The sequence below is a fragment of the Arachis ipaensis genome, chromosome B3, assembly GCF_059453495.1.
Source record: "Arachis ipaensis isolate K30076 ecotype BB chromosome B3, ASM5945349v1, whole genome shotgun sequence".
NCBI lineage: Eukaryota > Viridiplantae > Streptophyta > Magnoliopsida > Fabales > Fabaceae > Arachis > Arachis ipaensis.
Window position 1 is genome coordinate 143,829,585 of NC_142438.1, and position 19,613 is coordinate 143,849,197.

Sequence of the window (19,613 nt, forward strand, 5' to 3'; positions counted from 1 at the left end):
AGATTTATTAGGTATACACATATGAATGAATTAGTAAATCTGGATAATCAATAATGTAAGTTGTTTCTAGCCGACACAAATTGCTGGCACCCTTAAAACATTACTATATATGGAAAAAGGATGACATCATTTAGGACCAAGGATGACATCATTTATGACCACTTGAAAATAGTAGATGTCATCAGTTCAAACTCGAACGCAAATAAAAGGCTTGAAAGTGGAGATCAAAAATGATTAGTTGCATGACCTTCTTACAAGTTACAACATATTTAATATGTATTTTACTATTTTATACGGGTTATGTTAGGTAATTAATAATTTTTTTTAAATATAAATAATTACTAATTAAATCAAAATATATTATACTTTTAAATTATATATCTTAATTTTAATATTAGAATAATTATCTACATACTTAATAAAATAAACATATAATATATTTATTGTTTATATTATTTAATATTTTCATTATTTACCTATATTTTTTTTATAAAATCTTTACAATAGTAATTTTTTTTTTAAATAATGAAAAAAAAAAGGTTATAATCTAGTTGCCGCAATTGCCAATTATTGGTGAGAACAACAAACCATATGCATAATGTGGACACAGCTGTCGGACGATTCTTAGCAGATATAGAAATGGTCATCAAGCTTTTTGGACTGGAATATCCAACAATAAAAAAGATTTACATACATAGCAACATTATATATATATATATATATATATAATTAATTTTTAAATAAATTTGTCTTTTAAAATTTTTAAATTAATTATGTTAGGTCTTTTGTTATTTTATTTGTTAATAGTATCAAAATTTATTAACATAACACGTTAAGTAACACTCTAAATCTCTATAATACATTTAGAAGTCTTAATTAATTATTAATAAAATAAATTTATAAAATTAGATTAAATTAAAATCTAATTGAGAGAAGAACTTGAAGTATTAATTTCTTCAATTTGAGATTGATTTAATTTAGTATTATAAATCAATCATGTTAATAGTCAATTAAGATTGTTAAATGTGTATTGAAATATCATTTAACGTGTTATATTAGTAAATTTTGACATTATCTATAAATAAAATAATAAAAGAACAAACATAACTAAATTAAAATCTTTAAAAAATAAATTTAATTAAAAAAAATTTTCAAAAATCAATTTAAAAAATGAACAATTTTTAAAGGATTAATTTGACAATTTATTCCATTTTCGTTTGATGGGTTGCATATAGCAATAAGTTATGGCAGGTCACCACTGCGCTCCCACTAGATAGCTAGTTTCTTTGATGGCTTTTGTGAAGCGCAAACACGATTTGACCGTTTTGTCGATTATTTGGGTCAAAAGACATGTGGTATATCCATAACGAAAACGAATGCATGCAATGCATCTCCAATATAATAACAAAGTTAAGAAACTATTTATAGAGGAGCATAATGCCTTCATTTCTCATCAAATACAATAAACTCGAATCAATCATAATAATGATGCATTCCTCAACCATATTCCAGATCTGCTTCCTCCTCCAACTAGTGCTAACAGCACTCTCTGCTTCAACAACACAGCGATGCCACCCTGAAGACCAGAAGGCGCTTCTCCAAATCAAGAAGGACTTGAACAACCCAGCCGCCCTCTCCTCATGGCAGACCACCACCGACTGCTGCCGCCACTGGAAATTGGTGAGCTGCGACAGAGGCAAAACCCACCGTGTCAACTCTCTCAGCCTCGAAAACATAGACATGAACCCTCACCCTCTTCCCATGCCAGCTTCTGTCTCCGCCCTCCCTTACCTTACCATTCTCGGATTCGGCCCCGGCAACTTCACCGGCCCCATTCCAAGCTCCATCGTCAACCTCAAAAGCCTTCACACCCTCCAGGTCACCAGCACCCTCCTCTCCGGCACCATCCCGGAGTTCCTGTCCCAAATCACCACCCTCACCGACTTAAGTCTCTCCTTCAACAATCTCTCCGGCGAGATCCCCGCCTCCTTGTCTCGCCTCTCCCACCTCCAATCCCTCGACTTACAGTCTAACAGCCTCAGCGGACCGATCCCGGACATATTCGACTCCTTCCCAAACTTCACGTTCTTGTATCTCAGCTCGAACCAACTCTCCGGGAAGATACCAAAGTCGATGGGGAATATAAACGTGACGTATTTGTACCTGGACAACAACAAGCTGGAGGGTGACGCTTCCATGCTCTTTGGGTCCAAGAAGGACACGTGGACGATAAACCTTGCGAATAATAAGAAGCTGGCCTTTGATCTGGGAAAAGTGGAGTTCTCGTATGAGCTTCAAATATTGAATCTGAGTCACAATGAAATCTACGGGAACATCCCGGAGGTACTAACGGCGGTGAGAGACTTGGTTTCGGTGGACCTGAGCTACAATAATCTGTGCGGTAAAATTCCAACCGGATTGTCCAGTATCGCCACTGCATCTGCGTTTGCTCATAACAAATGCCTCTGTGGCTCTCCGCTTCCAAGCTGCAGTAGGCGCCGATCATTTTAGATCGATCGATGCAGCATCAACTGGACGGGACTGCATAATTTAATACTAATAATCTTATGTGGTATCCATTCCTTCTTTAATTTGCAAGGAAGCATTAGCATTAGACAGAAGGATTTGTTTTTTATTATTACATTTTGCATGCAATAAATAATTAATGTTATAATGAAGTCAAAAGGATTCTGACTTTCATTTCCGATGTAATAAAAGCTAGAAAAATTGCGTCTTTTTCTTATCTTATCCTTGTAATCTGTGTTCATCTTTTTTTTTTTTTAATGATTTTTGATAAACATTTGTATTCATCTTTGATTTCCAAATTATATTACAGTACTTTTTATACTTTAATTAATTAGCGTCATCATGATGGTGATAACATTCCTAATTAGAACTAGAAGCTTGCAGATCCTAAGCTAAAATTAAAATTAACAAAGAATGTTAGAAGCTAATTCTTTAATTAGTAAAAAAATAAAAAATTGACTAGTATATATTAATTTAATACAAATAAAATAAATATAAGAAAATATTGATCACTAATTTTTTTAAATGAAAAATGAGCTAGTTATCTATCGGTTTACAATAACCTTGTGCTTTATTTATTTTAAATTTAAGTATACACATAAGTTAATTGATTATATATTATTATATAAAGAAATGAAGTAACTATTTGATGACAAAAGGGAAACATCTTTGTTCTAGACACAAAATGTGAATATTGTTAAACCATATTTAAAAAGTATTTTTATTAAAAATAATTTTGTATTTAAATAAAAAACATATTAAGTATTCTTTTAGCAGACAATTCATTATTTTTTTAATATTTTATTTTTTCTTAAAGTAACATATTACTTGGATAAAATAAAAGCAATTTTTTTTAAAAAGTAAAGTAACAATTAAATCGTTGAAAATTTTAATTTCAAACTAATTAATTTTAAAAAAAAATATCAATTTAATTTTTTATAATAATAAATAATAAACATAATATATCTTTCTATCGATTTATCAAGTAAAATTTATCATAATGTTTTTTATGTGCATTAATAGTAATAAAATAATAAGCTAAAATTATGTACCGATTTTAATATTATATAATAATATCATATGTCTAAAATATCAGGCTATTTCTGTTCTATTTTCTTTCATTGGTTTCATCAATATTCCTCTTCTATTATCTTTCATTATATTATATAAGGTCTAATTTGCCAATAAGCTTCAAGCACCAAAACACAATTCGCCTAATAATTAATAGAAAATATTCATCATTCGTTTCAATTTCGTAAGTGTTCAATCTTTGATGTATTATTTTTTCATATCCTTTGCTTTTTTTTTTCTTTTCTTTTTTTCTATTTACTTCTTCTTCAATGTTTTTTTAAGATTTATTTCATACTTTTCTTCTATATTTCCTTTTCTATTTTTATTTATAACAATCTATGTAAAGAATAATTACATAGTGGAAGTTGTTAAAAATATTATTAAATTAACATCTATAATTACATATATAACATTCATATTTGTATATATTACATATAATAATTCTCAATTCCATGCAACACATCTAGTATTAGATCTAATTATTAATCCATTATTTTTTAATTGTTCTATATATCTTATTAGAACTAATATGATAAGATAAAAATAATTGGTAAAATTTGTTTTATATTTTTTATATTTTATTTTTATTTTATAATAGTCTATAAATAAAAATATGAATTGTATAATAATTATTAAAATTCTCTAATTTAACTTTCATAATTTTATATGTACTGAACCTCCACAAAATCGGATAAAACCGAACAAATACTTCGCCTCAACGGCTCAAATCAAACGAATCACGTCCCGCGGATCTCGGATTAAAACGTCCCACTCAATCTCGGACTACAACAAATAAGAATCACGGAGGCTAACGAACCACTAAGTGAACAGACTACGTTATAAAACCAGGCCGAGGAATTAAGCAACACACACGAGAAAGAGAAAAAACCCAGCATACTCACTGAGATCACCCCTACTCTCATCCACCTCTTTTATTTAATCTTTTATTTTACTGATTTGGGTATCGGAGTCCTTTTTGCAGGTACCACGCTCGGGTTCAGATTCTTGAAGATACAATTCAACCAGCTTGGGTTGCCGAGCTTAGCTCGATTGATAGAAAACCGACGTATAGCTCGGTATCAGTATCCATACAGGAATATTTGGCGCCCACCGTGGGGCCCGATAGTCTAATTTCGCCCACGATCATTTTAATTCTCATAATTTATCTGCATCTACCTTTGTTTTCATTCTTCTTTGCAGGAAGGACATTATGACCGATTACTCGGAAACTCAACAACCCCCCCGAACTAATGCCGATCTCACGGCCGCAAATGCCGCACTCCTAGCAGAGAATCAGCGAATGGCCGAAATATTGGCAGCAATGCAAAACAACGGAGATCGGAAGGTCGACAGCAAAAGGACAAACGCTGACCAGCACGAAGAGCATCAATCTGAGTCAAACGCTAAGACGGGGGAAACTACGCTGAAAATCGAGAGACGACGAGCCAACCCGTTCTCTGAAGAAATAATGAATTTCAAAATGCCCATGAACTTTACGCTCCCAATGACCCTAACACCATACAAGGGCGTCGGGGACCCTAAAGTGCATGTCACGAAATTCGAATCCATGATGTTCTTGAATAGTGACTCTGACCCTATTTTATGCCGATCTTTCCCTACATTTCTAGATGGAGCCGCCTTACTATGGTTTTTCAATTTGCCTGCAGGGTCTATAACTAGCTTTGACGAGTTCGCCAAGATGTTTATTAATCATTTTGCAGCATCTAAAATTTATGTAAGGGATTCCGACTACCTCAGCACAATCAAGCAAGGGCAGCATGAGAGTCTGAAGGATTACATGATGCGTTTCACCACAGCAGCTATGAAGATTCCCGATCTAAACTCGGAAGTACAGCTACATGCAATCAAAAGCGGCCTTTGACCCGAAAAATTCCAAGAAGCCATAGCTGTAGCAAAGCCGAAAACATTGGAGGAATTCAGGGAAAAGGCCACAGGACAAATTGAGATAGAAGAGCTGCGGGAAACCAGAAGAAGTGAAAGACCACCATCTTAGAAAGAGGACGACATGCTGAACAGGTCCCACCATAAGGACCCTAAGAAGACTTTTAAACTAACACCAAAATTCGATTCTTATTCCAAGTTTAACACCAGGAGAGAAGACATCATTAAAGAGATACTGCACAACAAAGTCATAAGGCCACCAGTCAAGGCAGGAACGTACCAAGATCAGAAGTACGTGGACAAAAGCAAACATTGCGCATTCCATCAAAAGTTCGGCCATACAACTGACGAATGTATGGCGGCAAAAGACCTCTTGGAGAGATTATCAAGACAAGGACTCTTGGACAAGTACGTTAGCTCTAGGAGTCGCAAAGAATCAAGCGAGGACCTGCACAAACCGAGGTTCACATCTGAGCACAGAGAAAGAGGAACTTGGCGTAATCCAATAGAAACTCCCGCTTCCAAAGGAGTCATAAACTACATTTCGGGGGGGGGGGGTTTCGCCGGAGGAGGAATGACCAGCATAGCCAGGAAACGAAGTTATCGGACGATGATGACGATGGAAAGATCTCACCAAAGCTTACCCACCCCGACTTCCACCGCCCACATCAGCTTCAGCAAAGATGACTACAAATCGCAAGCACCGAACTTAGACAACCCGGTGGTAATTTCGGTACACATGGGAGAATTAACGGTGAAAAAGGTCTTACTAGACCCAGGGAGCAGTGCCGACATTTTATTCTATTCAACATTCAAGAAGATGCAGCTGAGCGATAAGGCCTTACAACCATCGGGAGGGGAACTGGCAGGATTCTCGGGCGAAAGAGTCCCTATAGCGGGATATGTATGGTTAAGAACAACATTGGGAGAACCACCGAATTCCAAAACATTAGACATTCAGTTCTTAGTAGTAGATTGTGTTAGCCCATACAACATTATCTTGGGACGTCCCTCCCTTAACTCTTTCGGAGCCATAGTCTCCACCATACACCTTTGTGTCAAATTTTCCTTGCAGGACAACACAATAGCGACAGTTCACTCAGATCACAAAGAGGCAAGACAATGTTACAATGCAAGTTTAAAGAAAATCACACAAGGGAAATACCGAGGATCAACTCCGTATACAACTCGGAAAGCATTCCAAGCCTCGCCGAGATGGATCCCAGGAACGACAACAGCCATCCCTCCCCAACAGACGAAATGCAAAAGGTAATACTAAGGGATAAAAATCAATACACTAACATGGTTCCGCTTTTTCTATAGAAAGGCAACAGCATTTGGAAGATGTTCTAAAAGCAAACGCCGACCTCTTTGCCTGGACTCCTGGTGATATGCCCGGAATTGACCCAAACTTCATAAGCCATAAATTAGCAGTCAATCCCAACGTCCGACATATAAGACAAAAAAAAACGAAACCTAGGCACCGAAAAGAGAATGGCGGCAGCAGAAGAAACGCAGAAACTAATTGACGCAGGGTTCATCCGAGAGATTCAATTCGCCTCATGGCTGGCAAACGTGGTAATGGTCAAGAAAAGCTCTGGAAAATGAAGGATGTGCGTCGACTTCATAGATCTCAACAAGGCCTGCCCAAAGGACTCCTACCTATTGCCAAACATCGACAGACTAGTGGACAGTACCTCGGGATACGAAGTGCTAAGTTTCATGGATGCCTACTCCGGATATAATCAGATACAAATGCACCCAAACGACGAGGATAAAACGGCATTCGTAACCGACCAAGGAAACTTCTGCTACAAGGTAATGCCTTTCGGCCTGAAAAATGCGGGAGCAACGTACCAGAGAATGATGGACAAAATAGTCAAAGATCAGATCGGAAGAAATATCGAGATATACGTCGACGACATGGTCGTCAAATCCAGCACTGAGAAACAACACGAAGCCGATTTACAGGAAATTTTCCAACAAATTCGGGCTCACAACATGAGACTAAATCCAGAAAAGTGTGCATTCGGCGTACAGAAAGGGAAATTCCTCGGATTTCTGCTGACAAACCGAGGCATAGAGGCAAATCCGGACAAATGTCAGGCAGTCTTAAAAATGCAGTCACCAAAGACAGTTAAAGAAGTACAGCGACTCACAGGTTGCCTAGCAGCCTTATCAAGATTCTTGCCAGCTGTAGCAACAAAGTCCTACCATTTTTTCAAAACCATGAGAAAATCAAATAAGTTCACCTGGACAGAAGAATACGAAAAGGTATTTGCGGAATTCAAACAGATACTAGGATCACCACCTATATTGAAGAGGCCAAAGCAAGGTAAACCATTGTATTTGTTCCTTTCAATTTCCACTAACACTATTGGTTTTGTCTTGGTAACAAAAACAGGGAAAGAGCAGCATCCAGTATATTTTGTAAGCAAAGTCCTGCAAGACGCCGAGCTCAGATATCCAACAATAGAAAAAATGGCATTCGGCTTAGTAGTCACTGCGCGGCGCTTGAGGCATTTCTTCCAGACACATCCGATCATTGTACACACGGGTCATCCCCTACGACAAATATTATCAAAACCGGACTTAGCAGGGCAGATGACAAAATGGGCGATTGAGCTCTCTGAATTCGACATATCATATCAGTCAAGAGGATCACCCAAAGCTCAAGCATTAGCCAACTTCGTAACAGAATTCACAAACAAAGAAGAGCATCCCAAAGTATGGGAATTATATGTGGACGGAGCATCAAACGAAAACGGATGTGGGGCAGGAATCCTCCTAAAGGATGATGAAGGGGTCCAGGCCGAGCAGTCGATCAAATTCCTCTTTCAGGCGACAAACAACCAAGCCGAATACGAGGCTTTATTGGCGGGCTTACGACTGGCCAAGGAAGTAGGGATCTCTAACCTAACCGTACACTGTGACTCACTACTTGTGGTACAACAGGTAAACGGCCAATTTCAGGTACGAGATACACTCTTAGAAAAATATTTGAATTCGGTCAAAGCCCTAATAAAATCTTTTCAAAATTTTGAAATATTACACATACCTAGAGATCAAAATCACAAAGCCGACATTTTATCAAAATTAGCCACACATAGGGTAACCGAACAAACGGATAAGCTCCGCCATATTACACTAACAGAACCAAGTTTAGATACAAAATCTGTTTTTAGTATCTCACGGGAAGAAGAAGATTGGAGAAAAATATTCATCGCATACTTAAGAAGCAGAGAGATACCAGAAGGCGAAAAACCAAGGGCGTTCAGATACAAGGCAAACCAGTATACTCTATTGGGAGCCGAACTATACAAACGAGTAATCTCCCGACCTCTTTTGAAATGTCTTGGGCCAGCAGAAGCAGAAACCACCATGAATGAGTTACATGACGGAATCTGTGGAAACCACACCGGAAGTAGAAGCCTAGTTACGAGAATATTACGAGCTGGCTATTACTGGCCGGCGATGAGAAAAGATTGCAGAGATAAGGTACAAAGCTGTGACGCATGCCAAAAATGTGCACCGCTTATCCACAACCCAGCCGAACTCTTACACACATCGACTATCAGCTGGCCTTTTCACAAATGGGGAATGGATATACTCGGACCATTACCAATCTCTACAGGACAGGTAAAATTCCTACTCGTAGCTATTGATTATTTCACAAAATGGGTGGAAGCACAACCTCTCGCAAAAATCACAGCCGAAAAGGTACAAAATTTTATTTGGAAGTCAATCATATGTAGATTTAGTTTACCTAGAGAAATTTTATCTGATAATGGTAGGCAATTTACGGATAAAAAAATTGTATCATATCTCACAGACCTGCATATCAAACACCATTTTTTCTCTGTCGAGCACCCACAAACAAACGGGCTTGCAGAGGCAGCTAACAAAGTCATCTTGCAGGCATTAAAAAAGAAATTAACAGATGCCAAAGGACGATGGGCTGAGCTCATACCAGAGGTACTATGGAGCTATAACACAACACCTCACACAACAATAAATGAAAGCCCATTCCGACTAGTATACGACGCAGAATGTATGATACCAGTCGAAATAAGCCAAGGATCCAGCAGAACCGAATACTTCAACGAAAAAGACAACTCGGAGGATAGAACAACCGAGCTCGACCTAATTGATGAAGAACGAAGCCTTGCCGAACTAAGACAGCAGGCAATGCAAGCAACGATAAGGAAACAATATAATAAAAGAGTAAGACCGAGAATACTACAAGAAGGAGACTTGGTCCTGCGACAAATGGAAGAAGTCCAAAAACCACCCGGACAGGAGAAGTTGGCCGCCAATTGGGAAGGTCCTTTTCGCATTTCCAAAGTCATCGGAAAAGGAGCATACTGCCTGGAAACACTAGAAGGAGTGCCCCTCCCCAACACTTGGAACATTTCATCACTAAAAATGTACTACAGTTGAATTTTTTCAATGAAAATATGAGCTGGCCATGTACTCTTTTTCCTGATCACGAGGTTTTTCCCTAAGGAGGGTTTTACTCGGACAAGTTTTAACAAGGCCGACCATATCATATGTCAAACAGTTCAATAAATATCACTATCAACCTATCCATACATATCTCTAAAAACAATGCTAAACGTGTATAAATCAAACAAGCCTTGCAAATTGATAACAACAAATAACAGACCGACCCTATGAAGTCGGAAACGACAATTAAACAAGCAGGGAATATCTATTAACAAAACAACTAGCATACGAAGGCTAGCACAAATATCCACAAGTGAAAGTCAAAAGCCGACAACAAGTCAGAAATAAAGTTCAAAACACTCCGATTAAAGCGGAGAATTACAAAATAACATAAAAATCCTTTTTCAAGGAGGAGGAATGCTTTCAGCCTGATCTTCGACACCTTCATCGTCAGCAAGGTGACCGTCAACAACAATTTTCACCACATTAAGCTTCCCGACATCAAATTCCGGGGAGAACAATGAAATCTGGCTGACAGCACGGTCAAACCCAGCAATGAACATGTCCATCTTTTCCTCCTCAAGCTCATTCAGACGAGCAGTCATTTCACCTTTAACTTTATCATTTTCCTTGAAATCAGCCTGGAGCAGTCTAATTTGCTCCTGAAGACGCCCCACTTCGTCTTCCTTTTCTTTCTTCAGCAATCTGATCTACTCTTTCAGATCCACCATTTCATCTTCTTTCTCTTTCATCTTAGCGGTCACATCGACAACAACCTTTTCCTTTTCCTTCAACAGACGTTCAAAAGACGCATCTTTCTCGACCACAACCTGTTGCTCAGAACTCAACAGCTCGGTCGTGCGACCAACGCATAGTAACCAAGAAGCAACAATCTGCATAAACACATATCTTAATATAACAATACAAACTAAACAAGAATGAAAGGAACGTCGGCAGAAAGGATACCTGAATAAATTTTCCCATCCCCTCAAGCCCTACCCGACGAGTGAGAGCCATGTCCCCAGGATACTGAGAAACACGATCTGCAAGCTCTGCAAGGGGGAATTGGTCGCTCCACAGCGAATGCGAATTGGCACCAGGCAAAAAACCATGCAAGCGACACTGTCGCTCAAATACAGACCTCGTAGCAGGATTCTGATCACCCTCGAAAATCACCTCCAATGACTTCTCAGATTCAGTCCTCCTCCTTTTTGGGAAAGGGGGAGCCTGGGTAGCAGAAAAGGCAGCATCACCCTCCGTATCTTTCACAAGACCAGAAACGCTACCACCTTTTTCACTTTTCTTCTTCAAATAAGCTTGGAACTTAGCCGAATTCAGATTTAGCAACTTACTACCTGCAACATCAAACACAAAGAAATCCGAGGTTAGCAAATACGAAGCCAAAGAAAACAAAAACACAAAAGGTCCAATTACCTATATACAATTCCAGCTCATTCACGTCATTTTCCGCCTCAAATTTTAATAGGTCGGGAATACACAAACATTCTCCCTCAGCAAAATTCTCAATAAGATACTCTAGCAGACAATCCTCTTCCTCACTCCTCTCATCAGCTTCTAGAATTTGTAAAGGCTCCGAACACCAAAACAAAAGAAACTTCTCTATCATCTCATCATCCAAATAAAACGGATATACAGACTCCAACGACCGAACTTTGACAAACATTGACTTGAAATTTTTAAAAGAAGACTTATACAGCAAAAATAGGGAGCGACCAGGAAAACTACTCAAACAGACCCATAACCCTTTATGAACCCCTTTAGACTGAAACAGAGAAAAGAAAACATTTAACGAAGGGGGAAAGCCAAGAAAACCCATCAGAACCTCGAAGACACGCAAGAAGGCCCACGAGTTGGGATGCAACTGTGATGGGGCACAGTTCAACTGGGTCAAAATCCTACACTCAAAATCCGAGAAGGGTAAACGTACATGCAACTCAGTCAAACAGGGGACATACATATAGAAGTAGCTCCAGTCCCCCCCGCCTCACTAGAACAGGGGAGCAACTCAACACGGATATTCGACCCAGCCCTAACAAACCCTTCAATACCCAGAGAAGACTCAGGATCGCAAAATGAAGAGGCACGAGTCTTCACATCATCGTAAACCCAATGATAAGGGTTATCTTTATTTACTTCGACTACCTTAATCTTCTCTTTCTCTTTTTCTCTAACCATCTTTCTTTTTGAAGATCAGTAAGAAGGGAAGAAATAAAACAGAATAGAAGAAACTAAGAGACAGGAAACTAACCTCTGGAAGACATGACTCCTGAGAACTAATAACACTTTTTTGCAAACTGAAAATATGTTCCGTTAAGCATACATGTTTAATTATTGCAAGCCCACTATCTTAGTGGGAAGTGGAAACAACAACAATCACGCGCCCAAATGTAAAACGGTTCGATTCCAATATAGTAAAAGCAGAAAATTTATTACATCCCGGTTTACGAGGTAAAAGATCACCTTAAATTCAAATCAATTTTCAATTCTTACTTTCAGTTTCTCATCTTTTAAACTAAAAAAAAATTTCCTGAAAACCCAAGCTTGACACGCGCGTTGAGCTTATGAGCTCTAAAATATCTCACTACGCCGAGGTATAAAATCCAACAATAAGCTCAACTTGCTGCAAATACACCAAGTCAAGCTTGGGGGCTGTGTACTGAACCTTCACAAAATCGGATAAAACCGAACAGATACCTCGGCTCAACGGCTCAAATCAAACGAATCACGTCCCGCGGATCTCGGATTAAAACGTCCCACTCAATCTCGGACTACAACAAACAAGAATCACGGAGGCTAATGGACCACTAAGTGAACAGATTACGTTATAAAGCCAGGCCGAGGGATTAAGCAACACACACGAGAAAGAGAAAAAACCCAGCATACTCACTGAGATCACCCCTACTCTCATCCACCTCTTTTATTTAATCTTTTATTTTACTGACTTAGGCGTCGGAGTCCTTTTTGCAGGTACCACGCTCGGGTTCAGATTCTTGAGGATACAATTCAGCCAGCTTGGGTTGCCGAGCTCAGCTCGATTGATAGGAAACCGACGTATAGCTCAGCATCAGTATCCATACAGGAATATTATACATCTAACATTTATAGTTTCAAACTCATAATATTCATAATAAAAAAATTGATGCTAATTTATTATTTTTATTATTTATCCGTTATTCTTTTATTTTATATGTCATAAATCAACAATTTTAAATATTTCAAATTTTAATATATAAAGACGGATCAAATTTAAGATATTTGAATTTTTATTTTATAAAATATATTGTGGTGATTTGAAATATTTTTTAGACTTAATAATATAAAAATTTAATATTTTTGTTTAAAAGAAAGATTGTATAATTATTATAGATATAATAATAAGGGAGAGTTTTTTTAGAATTTTATTCACAATAAATTTAAAATTAATTTTTGGTGTAATTAAATAATAAAATAATATAATTATAGAAAAAATTAATTATGTCAATTAAATGAAGAGAGTGATTCGGACTCCTTTGTAAGTGAAAGTGTTATTAAACATGTATTATTTGTGATGTTTTGGCTACTTAAAATTATTAGAATTTTAATTAAGAAATAAAAAATTTTTATTTAATATTAAATTTAAGATAAAAATTCATATATAATTATTTTTATGTAAAATTAATAGTTAAAAATTATTAATAATTTGACATATTTAAATAAATTATTATCTAATAGTTATTAACAATTAATTTTATGTAAAGATAACTGCCCATAAATTTTGATCAAAATTTAAACGTTAAATATATAGGGTTGATCGAACCCTATATATTTAAATTTTTCATATTTGTTTAAGCGGATTAATGAGTTAATTACTAGATCAACCTAACTTGTTAGGATGTGTAGCGTTATTTAATAAACTTTTTTAGGTAGGCAATGTTTTTTTTGAATAATGTAAATTAAACAATAAATTCTAAAATTGGCCCAATAAAATAAAAATATACTACATTTCTAAATTACTCACATAAATCTTAATATTAGGATAACTATCTACGCACATAATAAATTGAACATTTAATATATTCATTGTTCACATTATTTAATATTTTTATTGTCTATTTATATTTTTTTTATTTAATATATATATGGTATTGTTGACAAATTGATCAATTCCGGGCGGATTTAAAGGTGGATGGGATAACTTGAAAGCAAAAAGATCCGAAAGTGGAGAACGTATAAAAGAGGACCACAAGACCCAAACCATTGAATTTCAAAAGTTAAGGTCAAAACCAGACACCGTTTCTTTATAAATATTAAAATAAAGAAATTCGAATTTTAATTATAGGGTTTCAAAAAAGTATAGGTAGAAAATGAAAATATTAAACAATATAAACAATAGATATATCGAATAGTCAATTCAATAAGTATATAGATGATTATGTTCATTATTTTTAATTAGATGACTATTTTTTTTATTCGATTTACTGGTGCATAATTAATAATAATTGGATGTTCAATTCATTAGGTGTGCAGATGATTATTCTAATGTTAAGATTTAAAAGGTAATTTGTGGGTGAAGTATTTTTTGATTTTATTGGATCAATTCTAAAATTTATTATTCACATTATTTACAAAAGTCATTATCTATCTAACAAAATCGAAAAACTATTTATCGCTTTCAATTATTAAAGTAGTTGTCACATTTGTAAATCAATACTTACTTTTTAATTAACTTAGTTTATTGAAGCAAGAAGTGCAGTATAATTTGTTTCGGAAATGTTTGGTAACCAAAGAAAATCAGCCAAAAACAGTCATAATTTATCTTATTTAACATTCATTAATTGTTACGACAATTAATTAATACTAAATAAAACAAGTTCTGGCAATTTTTTTTTGTCTACCTAACATCACACCCAATTTGTTTGATATGCAAACTATACATGGCAACTTGGTTCATATAATCATGGAATAATTGGGCAATTGTTTAATGCATGGGCGCCACCACTACTCTTCCACCAGCATTCATTTATGGCTTTTGTGAAGGACGCCACCCGGTTTGACTTTTTGGTCGCTGCTGAGACTAGGACAATACCATTACCAGTCCATGGTAATAAAATTGCCATGAGCTAGCCGTTTTCTGATAACGAATGAACGAATGAATGCATGCATGCATCTCCCATCCAAACCTCAACTATAAATAAGCCAGTACGTTCCCCTCATTTTTCATCCCAACCCAAAATCAAAACTACTCTAACTACAATAATAATGCATTCCTCAACCATATTCCAATTCTGCTTCCTCCTCCAACTAGTGGCAATAGCACTCTGTGCCACACAGCAATGCCACCCTGAAGACCAGAAGGCGCTTCTCCAAATCAAGAAGGACTTGAACAACCCAACCGCCCTCTCCTCATGGAAGACCACGGCCGACTGCTGCCGCCACTGGAAAGGCGTCAGCTGCGACAGAGGCAAAACCCACCGCGTCAACTTCCTCAACCTCGACCACATAGACATGAAACCAGGTCACCCTCTCTCCATTCCTTCCTCCATCGCCACCCTCCCTTACCTTAACACTATCCAATTGGGCCCCGCCAACTTCACCGGCCCAATCCCACGCTCCCTCCTCAACCTCACCAACCTCAAAGACCTCTCGATCACCAGCACCCTCCTCTCCGGCACCATCCCGGAGTTCCTGTCCCAAATCACCACCCTCACCGACTTAAGTCTCTCCTTCAACAATCTCTCCGGCGAGATCCCCGCCTCCTTGTCTCGCCTCTCCCACCTTCAATCCCTCGACTTACAGTCTAACAGCCTCAGCGGACCGATCCCGGACATATTCGACTCCTTCCCAAACTTCTCCTTCCTGTGGCTAAGCTCGAACCAGCTCTCCGGGAAGATACCAAAGTCGATGGGGAATATAAACGTGACGTATCTGTACCTGGACAACAACAAGCTGGAGGGTGACGCTTCCATGTTGTTCGGGTCCAAGAAGGACACGTGGACGATAAACCTTGCGCGGAATAAGCTGGCTTTTGATCTGGGAAAGGTGGAGTTCTCCAATAACCTTCAAATATTGGATCTGAGTCACAATCAAATATATGGGAACATCCCTCAACAACTAACCACAGTGAGAGACTTGACTTCGATGGACCTGAGCTACAACAATCTGTGCGGTAAGATTCCAGGGGGAGGCGCCTTGTCGAATATCGTTGCATCTGCGTATGCTCACAACAAGTGCTTGTGTGGCTCCCCGCTTCCTAGCTGCACTAGGCGCAGATCTTCCTAGATGAACTAAATTAGTTATCTCAAGGGCATGGATAATCTACTACAGTAGTGCAATCTGCATTCATGTCCCACTACTCTTCCTTTTTGTTGCATGTACCAACGAATAAGATACCCTCTGTATTGCAATAATGTAATAATGTTGTAAGGGATAAGATAGGTACAGCAAATTTTGTAATTTTTAACTATTAATTAATTATTAATAATATTTTTAATAATATAAAATTATTTAATAATATAAAATTATTTAATTTTTTTTATATTTAAATATTAACCAAAATTTAATAAAAATACTAACTCCTAAGTCTTGACACTTCTCATATTATAATACACGTGTCTTGTCTTTTTCTTATCCTGTTCTCTATTCATTTTTCACATGTCCAAATGATTTTACCACTTTTTATGCTTTATCAGTTCCGATATACATGATGGCAGCAGAAACTCGATGCTCGAAGACCCAAGCTAATAATTCAAAAGAATCATTTTGTAACGGAGGATCGGACCCACAATTTTTGTTTTTTTTGTATCGGATAAAATTTCACATAGATAGCTAGCATTTCACTCCATAATAGGATGAAAAGATCATTTATACTAGGCTAATACTGTATATACACTAACATTAGTTATTAAAGTCGATTATTAATATAAAATATATATTAAAATATAAATATATATTAAAAAATAAATTAAATTACACATGTATTTATATATAAATATATTAATAACTAATTTTAAAGACTAATTTTAATATATAAATAAAATTTTTATTTATACTATAAAACATATATAAATGAAAAATGCTAAATTACTGTAAACTCAGTTTTTTTAATTTAGTAATTTAATAATATTTTTTAATTAATATTTTTAAATATTAATAATTAATTAATAACAAAAATTAATAAATTTTATGATTTTCTAACATTTTTTATACATAAATATATGAGAAAAATTTAAAATTAATAATTTTTATTTATATTAATTTATAATTTTAGTTATTATTACATACATTTTATTAGTATATTTAAACTTTTTTAACATCAACTTATAAAAATACATTAACCGACTAAATCTTGGTCAATAAGAGAAAATTAATAAGAACATTTACAAAGTTTCATGAAAAGAAAAGTTCAAAAAAATTTTAATGACATATAACTTTTACTTAAAAACATAAAAACTACTTTATATTGAATAAAGTATTCGTTCTTTATAAAGTAATATTTAAAATATACAACTATATATAGCCATCAATATTTAACTATGAGAACATTTTGGAACCAGTAATTTTTAAAATTTTTTGTTATTATTTAATTAGTACAAATATTAAATTATTTTTAACAAATAACTTTTATTAATTTATGTGTACAGATTATAAAAAATATAAATATAAATTATATTAATTTATGTATGAAAATTCTAATAAATATAAGTACAAATAATATTTTTTTTTCTAAAAATTAGTGCAAAAAATAAAATTGCCCAAAAGAATTGGCTTTTTTACTTAAATGCGCATCTAAAAAACATTAATTCCCAAAATGCGCATGGCTGAAAATTTTTCTGTAAATACGCATAGCCATTTTGTGGCCGCTGCCCGTGAAATGGAAATGAACTCCATTTTAACTATGGTGCCCACGAAATGGGCCACCAATTTCATGCCAACCACACACGAAATGGATATTCCATTTCCATGAGGGCAGCAACGAAATGGAAGGTGATAACTTCAGTTGCATAAAATTTATAGTGCTTGGTTTGATTGATTAGGTGTTTAATAATTTTATACTTAAACATAAATAATTAAGATTAATGTTATAATATTGAGCCAGGATAATGCAATGATTGGCCAAAAACAAGAGTAACATATATATATATATATATATATATATATATATATATATACAAAAATAGAATAATTTAAAAATTAAATTATGATTTTGTTGTTTTTAAAGTAGTTTTTATATTATTATATTTATTAAATATTGTATTTTTTTAAATAATAATTTTTTTATGCGAATAAAATTGGATAAAATAGAATTAGATGTAGAATTTAAGGTGCAAGTAAAATTTGAAAAGAAAAATTGTTGCTAGCAATTAATACGTTATTATGAATTACACTAAAAAACAATTAAATATTGATATCAAATTCTATATTGTTAAAAACATATTCATTAATTCATATACCTTTATATTAATATCAAATTTCTAATTCATTAAATAGCATTCAGCACATATCAAATATTTTTACTAATTTTTTCATCTGAAATTATATCTATTCTCAAATTATTCTATTTTTGCATATATATATATATATATATATATATATATATATATATATATTACTCTTGTTTTTGGTCAATCATTGCATCATCCTGGCTTAATATTATAACATTAATCTTAATTATTTATGTTTAAGTATAAAATTATTAAACACCTAATCAATCAAATCAAGTACTATAAATTTTATACAACTGAAGTTATCACCTTCCATTTCGTTGCTGCCCTCATGGAAATGGAATATCCATTTCGTGTGTGGTTGGCATGACATTGGTGGCCCATTTCGTGGGCACCATAGTTGAAATGGAGTTCATTTCCATTTCACGAGCAGCGGCCACAAAATGGCTATGCGTATTTACAGAAAAATTTTCAGCCATGCGCATTTTGGGAATTAATGTTTTTTAGATGCGCATTTAGGTAAAAAAGCCATTTTAAAATGTGCTCTGCTAGGATTAGCTCGAATAATCCTAATTTCACAAAACACAGTCAACTAGATCCAATATTGCAATGAATGTTGCAACTCAGGGAGAAGGACAACGGAAAAATATGGAGAAAGAGGAGGATGTAGTGAGGGTGGAGAAAGAAGATATTCAATCTGGTGTTGAGAGATGCTCTAGGAGTCTCCTTAAAAGGTTACTTGCTGATCGACCCTTCTCTGGAGGTACTCTACAGGCAACAATGCAGGCAATATGAAGACAACCAGCAGGGTTTAAGGTCACGGACCATGGAGGAAACCTCTTTCAATTTTATTTTCACGAGGAGATGGATATGATAAGGATTGGAAGAGGAGCTCCATGGCTCTTCAAAAATTATATCCTAAATTTGAGAAGGTGGAAGGAAGATGTGCTAATGGATGATGCAGAATTTTCTCAAGTATCTATATGGGTCCAACAGGAGCTTCTGGAACATCATAAAACCAAAGAGATTGACCGGAAGATAAGAGAAAATATGGGAGAGATTCTAGACGTGGATATTTTTCAAGTGAGAGGAAAGGAAAACAGAATAATCAAGGCTCAAATTAATCTTGATATCACCAAACCCTTGCACAGAATTACTAAAGTGGCAGGTCCTAACAAGAAGATAATCGAGGTAACACTTAAGTATGAATGCATTGGTATATTTTGT

General features: G+C 35.3%; 2 protein-coding genes across 2 annotated transcripts; both read left to right on the forward strand.

Annotated features, from left to right (window-relative positions):
• The first annotated feature begins 1,411 nt into the window (after positions 1–1,411).
• On the forward strand, positions 1,412–2,743 carry LOC107631575 (polygalacturonase inhibitor 2). The gene has a single exon (XM_016335064.3). The coding sequence runs from the start codon at positions 1,438–1,440 to the stop codon at positions 2,509–2,511; it is 1,074 nt and encodes a 357-aa protein (XP_016190550.2). The 5' UTR covers positions 1,412–1,437; the 3' UTR covers positions 2,512–2,743.
• A 12,344-nt stretch (positions 2,744–15,087) lies between these two features.
• LOC107631572 (polygalacturonase inhibitor 2) lies at positions 15,088–16,463 on the forward strand. Its single transcript, XM_016335062.3, has one exon. The coding sequence runs from the start codon at positions 15,103–15,105 to the stop codon at positions 16,222–16,224; it is 1,122 nt and encodes a 373-aa protein (XP_016190548.1). The 5' UTR covers positions 15,088–15,102; the 3' UTR covers positions 16,225–16,463.
• Positions 16,464–19,613: the final 3,150 nt, after the last annotated feature.